General features: G+C 40.7%; 1 protein-coding gene across 1 annotated transcript; it reads left to right on the top strand.

Annotated features, from left to right (window-relative positions):
- Window positions 1-3120: 3120 nt before the first annotated feature.
- Window positions 3121-10889, top strand: LOC115811638 (RING finger protein 11-like). Its single transcript, XM_030773929.1, has 3 exons — window positions 3121-3658; window positions 8255-8424; window positions 9267-10889. The coding sequence occupies exons 1-3, from the start codon at window positions 3536-3538 to the stop codon at window positions 9436-9438; spliced, it is 465 nt and encodes a 154-aa protein (XP_030629789.1). The 5' UTR covers window positions 3121-3535; the 3' UTR covers window positions 9439-10889.
- Window positions 10890-10974: the final 85 nt, after the last annotated feature.

Raw genomic sequence — 10974 nt, 5'->3', positions numbered from 1 at the left:
CTGAATGACTTTCAAAATGTGCATGGTTTGTTCAATCAATAGGTTAACCAAGGTAAACAAATTTCATGACTCAATATTGTGCATTTCACACAGGTAACTGAATTGTAGGTAGCAGTATATGCATGTATAGGGAGCAGCAGCTATTCCTACCTAACCTGAAGCGAAGATCATCCTTGTGGTGCAGTCATATCAGCTTCAGTATACCAGTAAAGTAGAGGTAGGGTTGTTCTGGTAAAGACAATCATGCAGAATTCTGTTGGACTGATACTAGTGGAAATTGGTGGTGATGTCCAAAATGTTGCCAGAGCTTAAAGGTATTTTTGTTGAGTATTTCCTTGGTTATCTGTATAGCTCTCTCCTCATTTTTTTGATTTGTTGGGCTTATTGGCTGGACACATGGTTGAAGTGGTATAGTTTACTTAGGTTTTAACATGCTGAACGGATCTGTCAATACTCAGGTAACATTTTGGATATGCCAAGACATGCAAAGGCAGCTTTCAAGTTTTTCAGTGTCTTGGTGGCTGGAGGTTGTGGTAATGCTGAGGATTTGAAAATAGGCCTGAACCATACTCTGACCCGGGGATAAAGTTACCTACAATGTTCGCACAGATCAGCAGTTTTTTTTTTTTTTTTTTTTTATCCATAGTCTGAAGAGTAACTCACCTGTAATAACTGATTTCTTACTCTCCATGTGTCCTGACCCTTAACAGAATGAACAGTGGAATAACTCCAGATCCTGTGAGATCTTTGCCCACCAAATGGTTAAGTTTTACTTGAGCCTTGCTTTTTTCTTGGTTCAGCTAATCCTTGGTGTTTACATTGGATCCTGTGAAGAATTTCCTCCCTCCATACAAGCAGGAACAACAATCCATTTTCCCCAGAGGACCAAGCCCATCCACAGAACAGAGCCACACAACTGACTGTAGTCAGAGGCAAAGATAAAGAGCAATCAAAGCATACAGCTGCTTGGAACTCTAGACCAAAGTGGAGCCCCTGGTAACAGATGTCAAGCTGAGAAAAATTCATTTAGGAAAGATTTATTAAAAGCTGAAGCTCCACTGATGTTGATGCATAGGGTTTTTCATGAACACCATGAATATAAACTATTTTTTACCATTCTCTTTTTTGGATAACAGCAATACAAATGTCACACTGCAATGCCTTTTCCCAATTAACATCCCCTTAGTGGAAGACCCCTGCCCCTTCTCACACAAAGTTGATCAGTGTTTTGCAATCATCAAAATATTTTCATCCTGTGTAAGAATTGGTATGTATATAGCTAATGGCTGAACAAAAATGAAATATCACAAACCAAGTACGTGAGGACTACTGCTTGACATGGCAAGATACTCTCAAACATAGGGATGATGATTATGGTGTGAATGAATGAATGAATGAATGAATGAATAAAATAGTGTTGAATGAATCAATAAATAAGGAATGGTTCCAAGTGAAATTAGGTCAGTGCTGGAAGGTAGTGTAATGAAAAGGTGGAATGTCTGGGGGTGGGGGGAGGTGTGGCTGTTGGTGTGTGGGGGGGGGGCACCACTAATTGTAGGTGACTGCTCTGTATTCAATCTTATATTCTTGACTTTTTGTGGAGTAGCAGGTAAGCAACACAAATGGATTAGCTGTGGTCATATTACAGCAGGATTGAAATTCTAAACATGATTATACCTTCGACTTCTAGAAAGGTGTCAGAGGCAAGGAGCTTATCAGGAACATATTCTTCTGTTCCACAGACCCAGGTACTCTGGTCTTCATGAGTGGTCTCAGAGGTTTTTGGGTGGTCACTGTACTGGAACTGCTCAGTCCAAACATGTTTATGAAGTGCCTAATAGAACCAATCGCTAGCCCAACACTCAGCAATGAGCATACGCCCACTGTCTGTCGCCGCCTGCATCATTTCGTTCATATCCGGAGTCATGGAAGGTCAGTGCAACAGCAGTCATCAGTCAGCTTTCAGTCTCTGGACAGCTGCCTCTCAGCTGTGATCCTTTCATGTTCCCAGCTCTTTCAGACTCCTGTATTTCTGGAATCAACTATCTGACCTCTTTCAAAATCAGTTAGATCTCTTATGCTGCTCTAGATGTAAAACCTCAACAGATTTATGCATGACATCAGAATGGCATCCAGTGGCAGAGTCAGTGAGTCACAGCTTTATGTTTAAGCGAACATGCCATAACTTATTTTGACTCCCCACTGCAACTGCCTAACATTGCGGGATGCTGTGATTACACTGTTTCATGTAACAATGGTATACACACCTGTGTATCTCATTTTCTCGTCAGCATTGTAATTTTCTGATTTGTCATACATTTAAATTCTTTAAGGATAAATAAAAGCATGTGACTTCACAGCTTATCCTTTAAGCATATTCTGTACGTGGACCATTATTAACGTAAGATGTTTGGACTGAGTTTACTGACACGCCTACTTTGAACAGTTGTGTGCGTTCAGTCAGTAAGATCTTCCATCAAACATCACTTTGTTTCCACACAAAGATCGTGTGCCATCAAGAGGGATTATGGCATCCATCAGTGTATAAAATTTCACAGCTGTCTGTTCTTACACTCTGACATCAAACACTCACCCATTTATAATTTGAGCCGCTTATCCTAAGTAGGGTCGCGGAGGGTGCTGGAGCCTATCCCAGCGCTCATAGGGCGAAAGGCGGGGAGACACCCTGGACAGGTCGCCAGTTCATCGCAGGGCAGACACACACTCAAACACATATTCATACCTAGGGGCAATTTAGTGTCTCTAATTCACCTAACCTGCATGTCTTTGGACGGTGGGAGGAAACCCACGCGGGGATAACATGCAAACTCCAGTTCTAAATAAAAACGTTATGAAAACAAAAAAATCTTTGAGATCCATACAGACAATAAAACGTCTGGTATATCTGTTACAAATTTTAAGTCGTTGCATATGTGATAACGCTCGCTTTGAAAATGCATTCTAACAACTTTGTTCTCCACGTGTGCCCGCACAAGACATTTTTAATGTATGACGTCTAACCCAGGCCATCCACTCAGCGGAAGGTCCGCCTTCTTTTAACGTCGCAAGACAACACTCAAAACTGTGACGTGTCGCTGTTGTCTACCTACTTCAGGAAGAGTTCATTTTGAAACGGAAGATTAGCACATTATGTTCCATGAAATAAGTGTGACAGTTGTGAGGATAACACATGTGAAATGCATTCAACATATCGTCAGATGACCGCAAGCAAACGGCGATAACTCATTTGATCTTTTGCTTCTCCCTGAATAACTCGGCTAAACTGCTGTGCTTAGCGAGTTGGCAGGCTGACGAGGTTACCTTAGCTAGCTAACTTAGTTAGCTTGTTGGCTAGCAAGTGAAGTGAATGAGATTCTTTGTTTCGATGATCTGTGGGTCAACACAACCGCTACCGATGGTATCGTATAGTTAACCGAAACCGCAATAAATGAAGGAATATAAAACCGCACTATTGATTTGCTAACACCATTCACAAGAGGTTGGAGTCAGGTGAAAGAGCCAGGTTTGTGTTGTCATGGGAAATTGTCTAAAATCACCCACATCGGATGATATCTCCTTGCTACATGAATCCCAATCCGACAGAGCCAGTTATGGAGACGGGACAGACCCAGATTTAGAGCCTCCTCCACCTTATGAGGTAAGGCATTTAACTAGCAGTTTAGCTAGCTAGCTTAGCTACCTACTACAGTGAAAATAACTGATCTAGATAGCCATTTCGCGTTTAACGCTACAATGAACTAAGCTAATACAATTAGGTAGGTGGTTTGTCATGGTCATGTGAACTGTGCGTGTACACAAATGGATGGAGACTCCTTCTTGTTTGGTATTCAGATACTTTGTCTGCCCTTAATGCCCACACTGTTTAACCCCTCAAATTTTGGAAGAGTCAGCAAGCGTATTATGTTGTCATACATCAATACTTAATGTACAGTTGAGTGCTTTAGTTGAAAGAATAGCATGCTACATGATTGAATTGTTCAGATGGTAACTATCAAACGGAATGAAAAATTAACGTACGTCATGCAAGCTTCACTGACTTCTAGTCAACATACTTTTAAGTGTCAGCTCTCAAGCCGATCAGGTGACGTGACATTTCAGGTAGCATTTGATTTGGGAATTGATGCCAATTCTGTTGATGGATACATTCGAAGGTCGTTCTCTAAAGACCCGACGATTCGTTTAAGACAGCACATTTTGCTGCTTTGTGTATTAAATACGCGTCTACTCTGGTAAACTGCATGTCAGGACAGCTGCTTCCTGACAAACATTCTCTGATGGAAACAGACGCAGCTGATATTTGTTTCCATATATACCGAGAGACAAGTGAAATCACGGCCATGAACTTGGACAGTGCATAATTGAGAGAGCATCGTAATAGGTGAAAGCAGTAGAGGTAATCTTAAATGGTAGCTTTACCCTACTCATAACGGCTCATAAGGCTTTTAAGGTACTGTAAGTGATGAGCTCTGTTATAAATGGTTGACCCACTGGCCTGCTAGAACATAACGACCTTTCTAAACCAATTTTTATAGTGCCGCTGTAACTTTAAGCACGGACATGCATTTATTAATACCAAGGTAAGAAAATAATTATTAAAGAGGTGGCTAGTTTCTTTTAAAAACAGTGAAAATGTGTTGGCCTTTTAGATACCAAAGTTTCAAAGACACTGATTTTCTCTCAGCTAAAGATCATACTAACTATTGAGGACTAGAGGGAGGTTACCACCATTAAGAACGATAAAGTATGATTTTAAAAGAGGAATTCTGTATTGTATTTATGCCCATTAGTAGTGAAGTTGTATGCTTACTTAAGCATATTTAGGCCTTTTAAGAAGCTTAGAAATGGACACTGCTGTTTAAAAGTTCAGATATTTTCATCCTCCAATGTACTGTATAGCCTATTAAATCAAGCACAACGTTTCCTGAGGCACTACACTGCCACTTTAAAATCATTTTATATTCATATTTTTATATTTCTATATTTTCTTCATATTTAGACGTTGTATTTATATTTTAATAGCTTCTGTGTAGCTTGGTACTGCACACTGGATCTTGTTGTACATGCACAATGACAATAAAGGTATTTGTTATATATTTACTTGTTGCCTCTATTTCAGTTTTTTCTGTTAAATTGTTATTATCAAGGTGTATGTATAGGTTACAGTATACAAAGATGTGTGTGTGTGTGGTGTGGGCATTGTGAACTCAAATCAGTTGTGTCCAGCCAAAACCAGTACAGACCAGACCATTTGAGACCAGTTCAACCAACGCAGACTATTTTAGACCAGTTAAGCCAATACAGACCATTTGAAATCAGTTCAACCAATACAGACCAGCAGACCAGCAACTTCTATCAGTTTTTTTTCCAACTGGAACCAGACCAATACATTCCAGTAGAAACCAGTTATGAAACCAGTTGAATGTTTTTCAGTTTCCCAACAAAGTCCCCAACCCATGTTGTTATGATGACGATAGCCTCATATTAGCTGTCCACTCTAATCACTCTCTGTCTCGCTCACACACACATACACACCCTAATTCTCCCTCCCTCCTGGTGTTTCACGTGATATACGATGATGAATAAAAAAAAAAAATATATATATATATATATATATATATATATATATATATATATATATATATATATACGGGGTGCATATTTGCAAGTCGAACTGGTGTGCCTAGTTCTCAAATTTAGTTGAACTGTCTGCAAAAATGGTCGTAAAATGTAACTAAATGGTCGCAGTCTGGAGCCCTGGTCTCTGTGGGGCTAGAATTTGGTGTTTTATAATGGTCTCTGTGGAGCTGGTGTTTAGTGTTTTGTCATGGTCACTGTGGAGCTGGAGTTTAGTGTTTTGTCATGGTCACTGTGGATCTGGTGTTTAGTGTTTTGTCATGGTCACTGTGGAGATGGAGTTTTGTGTTTCATAATGGTCTCTGTGGAGCTGGTGTTTAGTGTTTTGTCATGGTCACTGTGGAGCTGGAGTTTTGTGTTTTATAATGGTCTCTGTGGAGCTGATGTATGGTGTTTTTTTGGCATGGTCACTGTGGAGCTGGAGTTTGGTGTTTTGTCATGGTCACTGTGGAGCTGGAGTTTTGTGTTTCATAATGATCTCTGTGGAGCTGGAGTTTTGTGTTTTATAATGGTCTCTGTGGAGCTGGAGTTTTGGTGTTTTGTAATGACAAATTTGAAACTTACCAGCCATGTTTCAATAACAGTTGATGTTACAAACGCAAATATAATGTACACCTAGGTTGATGAAAGAACGACAACAACCTCAAATCAGTTTTACTACTTAATGAACAGTAATGATTAAGCAAAACCTACAGTAACGATTAAGTGAAACCTCAGCATTAGCTGCTAAAATGTAGACTATTACAAATCTGTAACCTGTAACATCTGTGGCTAGGCCTACATGTCATCAAATTTACCCTGTAGGCTACCAGATAACAATTTATTTTCTCCTTTTTTGCATTGCAGCAAAGTCCTCTGCTGCCAATTGGAAAGCAAACATGTCCAATGTGTCTTTTCAGCTTGCAATGTACATAAGCCATGTCACTCTCATACATTTTGTATGAGCATTTTTACCGGACATTTTGACCAGCAAGTTTTTAATTTATCGTATTTTTACCAGCCAAAAACTGGTAATTACTGGCTAACAGAAGCCCTGATCAAGGTATTGCAGTATACCGGGGTATTTAGAAATCCCGAAGGTATGATTTTCAACACCGTCAAAAAGACAGATGCTCTTCTTTCTATTGAACTGATACAGAGATGCTGTATTGAGGTAGGGTGACCAGGCGTCCCGCTTTGTGTTGTACTGCATAGCATTTTGACCCTTTGTCCGGCATGACATATTGAGAAAATGTCCCGCATTTTCATTGGTTAATTGGTTTTTGATTGTCAGACACATGGATGAGTTCTTTTACCCGCCCTGCACATGAGCTGCTTATGCCGTCGCAGCAAGTTTCTACTCTATTTAGTAGCACTACGTCAAAAGCAGCAACCTGGCTCATACAAATGCAGCATAGCCAAGCTTTTCTAAAAGCTTGGCTTTCATCCAGTGGCTGAGAATAGAGCAATGAAGGCAGTCATAAAGAGGCTGTGACGACTGTCAATCAAACTGTGCAGACATGGGGCCGGTGAACTCTGCTACATCACAAAAACCAAACTTACACAAACTTTGCAGATATGAAGGTAAAAGCTACCAGGCAACATCATGGCCACAAAGAAAGGAAAATGTTCTTTTAGTAGAGAATGGACCGTGACATATTCTTACGTGTCCTTACTTAACCTTTTCCAGTTAAGGAGTAGTAAAATTATATTAGCCTACTTGTCTCAACATTTTATGCTTCCATTGCGAACGACAGGCTTCCTGACAGTGTCTCATATGCCATTAGCCCACTTACAATAAACACCTATACTTTGTCCTCTCGTCGACTGCACAGCACGCCACTTAGGCCATCAACATTCCTTCCCTCATACATATATAGAATAACTATATAGAATAAAAGAAAACGAAAGTAACCGGTAAAACATGAAAAATAAATGCGCATGTGGAATGAACTCATCATATAGTCGAAAATTACTATGCCTTTTAGATAACCATTGACCGGTTAACCAACGGCTGATTCTCTTTACTTTTTTACGCAAATACTGTCATATACTGTATACCCTGGTGAAATGTCATGGAAAAAATGCCGCCCAAGCCTACTCCTCAGTCACCTCATCATCTATTTGATCATTTAATGTTTGTTTGATAGGAAAAATACCTAAATATTGAGTACTGGAGAGACTTTATTGTTTTCTTTTTTGTCTGAACCAGGAAGCCTGCATATCTGCTGTAAATTAGGCCATGTGTTAAAAATGTGAGGGTGTGGCTTCAGTCTGCTTTTTAAACCTAATAACAGCTCACCATACATTAGACATGGGATATATTCTGGATAATAAGCCTGCAGTGCTCCCTGTGGTTTAATGACAAAATTACTTTGCAAGTTAGTACGTTTTTTTCTTTCTTGTTGTTTTTGAGAGATGACAGCTAATATAGGCCTATAAATTTGCATTGTATAGTTCTTTTGATGGTTCCACTGTGTTTAGTAGGTTGTGTTTAGGGATCTTTGCCCAGTCTAACTGGTTGTTGGATAGGAAGCTGTGGAGTTGAATACAGTTATTAAACCAGATTGAACTGAACTGTTCATCATGCTCGAATATGTTTTTTTTTTTTTTTTTACAGGAGCAAGCCCACATGCCTGTGTACCACCCCACTCCCAGTCAGAGGTGTCTGGCCACACAGCTGAGTGAGGAGGAGCAGATACGCATTGCCCAGCGGATTGGTCTCATCCAGCACCTGCCCAGAGGGGTGTTCGATGCTGGCAAGAACCCCTCAGAGAAGAAGATCAGAGAGTGAGTATCTCCACCAGCAAAGCTCATGATTAGTCCAAACAAGCAGGCCAAGCCAGCAGAAAGTGTGCCGTTACCTTGTGGAAAAAGAGAATAAAGATATTTGAGTCAAGACCAGAAAGGGAAAACTAGCTTGAGTGTGGTCGTTAATCAGAATTGTGTGGAGTGCCAGTATACTTTATCCAAAACACACTGTCAGTAAATCCGAGTAGACTCTGTGCAAGTAATTCGAAATTCTGTAGGTAATTTGTGAGTTTCACTGCCACAGCTGAGGAGAAAACTGCAGGTGAAAGAGGAGAAACTTCTGACCACCCCATTTTTACATACTGGAGTAGTACATCTAACCTTAAACACCATCTGAGAATCAGCAAACTTAATCTACCTCATATCAAAAACAAACCACTGTTCTGGCTACCTACATACTGTAGGTAAGACAATGACCTGTAGATTACTCCACTCAGTTTCATTCTTATCTTGTACACAGGAGTACTGACGCTTTAATGAATAATATTTTGATCTGATTTTGGCCTAGACGCATGGATTGTAGCACTTATCCATAAAGGAGTAAAGTTCCTGATGAAAGTCAGTTACTGTTAAAAGTCAGCCAAAACACAGAGATGGTCGCAGAAGCTTTCAGATGCTGCAGTGTAGAAATTTGCAATCTGTTTTCAAATGTGGATTTAAAAATCTTAACTGAATTAATGAAGATCTCATATATCCACCAATTTAGCTTTGTCTCTCACTGAACCGACACTTAACCTGATTGATGTAGAGCAATAGAACAGTACCAGTCACAATAAACACTAAACTCTGGCCTTTGGTGTTTCTCCTGCTGCTGTGGACAGGTGTGTGATCTGTATGATGGACTTTGTGTATGGGGATCCCATCCGGTTCCTTCCCTGCATGCATATCTACCACATGGACTGCATAGACGACTGGCTCATGCGGTCATTCACCTGTCCATCCTGCATGGAACCTGTTGACGCCGCGCTTCTCTCCACCTACGAGACCAACTGAGCGCCTGCTAAAACCTCGCTCAAGACCTCCTTGCTGTTCTATGCTGACACCTCCCCACACCCACTCTCCACTCCTCCCCCAATCCCCCAGTCTCCCCAGAGACACTGAGAAACACAGGAGGGACTTTCGGAGACACTGAGAAACACAGGAGGGCCTTTCTGATAAGGTCCAGGAGTTCAGAGGGTCTCCCAGCATCGTGAACTAAGGACGTTCTTAAGGTTATGGCTCTTGACCACTTTCTGGAATCTGTACTTCTGCACTGTGTGCTGCAGTTGATCAGGCAAGCTGATGAGGAGGAGGAGAGGGATGGACAGCAGAACCTGGTCATTCAGTGCACTCACTAATTCAGAAGAACTGACAGATTCTGGTGCCCTCAGTGTTCTTTGTGTGTGATAGAGGAAGCCACATGAAGGGGATGATCTTATGAACACCATTGTCCCTCAGTAATCCTTACAGTTCTTCAGCCCTGTAAAATGTGAGAGAGAGTGTATGGCCTAAGAATGTTTTCAGACCAGTTGAGCAAGTGAAGTGTCTCATGTCCAAATGTTTTGCCCTCAAGCATGCACAGCGACATCTGTGCTCCATATGTGAGCAACCATTTGTTGAATTCACTTACTGTTTGTTCTGAGGTCAACAGATTCAATTGGCTGTCATAACTTCAAATCAAAGCGGCGAGCAGACTGGCCGTGCTGGAGTCGATCTGAAAGAGGTTCCAGTGTATTGAATCTGGATTATACAGAGAAGCACCAGGTCAGTATGGACAGATATAAGAGCTGAATTGTGCCTGGTTAGGTTCTCCTGCTCTGGTTTAGAGAAAGTTTTCTAAACAGTGGCTCTTCGCATGGTACCTCTGCACCCTTGATTTTACTGTAACCACATCACCCCAAAAACTAATATAGCCTCGGAAGCACCATCCACTGAAAAAGACAAAGAGTGAAGTGAAGAAGATGAAGGTTAAGATGCTGTAGAGATTTCATACCCAGCGTCAGCAGGGACACTCATTAGTCCCTTATATTCACTCATTAGAACCTTATGGTTCAGTATTAGTGTTAGGAAGGGGAGTAATATATATATCTACCATTCATTCTGGAGGGCTCTGAGTGCTTGAAGGAGGAGGAGCTCCAGTACAGCAGTCTCAAATTACCATAGGAAATGCTTGCACATGCTTATATTACTCGATCTAGAGATTTGCACTTTACAGAAGATAGTAATGGGAATTGTGTATTTATGTATATAACCTTGTGCTTGTCTTTCCTCTGTTCCTCCTTTTGTGCACAGATCCTTCTTTTCAGTAATGCTGATGGAAATGCTACTATATGTCACAGTTCACTTGTTAAACACTGCGCATTGTCGTCATCTGGTGTGCTGTGGCAGTAATGACCATTGTAACACTATGTTTAAAACTGATCTGTAATACAGTGATGAAACCTTATTGACTCTCTGAGTTTGAACTTAATGACCCTGTGAATGTTTAAAAGATTATTTAAATTCTGTGAGTTCCAGTCATGCTTTTTCCCATAAGAAGAGAATTCTCAG

The sequence above is a fragment of the Chanos chanos genome, chromosome 5, assembly GCF_902362185.1.
Source record: "Chanos chanos chromosome 5, fChaCha1.1, whole genome shotgun sequence".
NCBI classification, from domain to species: Eukaryota; Metazoa; Chordata; class Actinopteri; order Gonorynchiformes; family Chanidae; genus Chanos; species Chanos chanos.
Note: the sequence above shows the minus strand (reverse complement) of the source record. Positions and strands in the feature narration are given on the sequence as shown.

Excerpts from the sequence above, each read along its gene's own strand:
- LOC115811638 (XM_030773929.1), top strand. The coding sequence starts at position 3,536 with ATGGGAAATTGTCTAAAATCACCCACATCGGATGATATCTCCTTGCTA. Across the intron at positions 3,659-8,254 it reads AGCCTCCTCCACCTTATGAG|GAGCAAGCCCACATGCCTGT; the intron begins GTAAGGCATTTA and ends TTTTTTTTACAG. Across the intron at positions 8,425-9,266 it reads TCAGAGAAGAAGATCAGAGA|GTGTGTGATCTGTATGATGG; the intron begins GTGAGTATCTCC and ends TGCTGTGGACAG.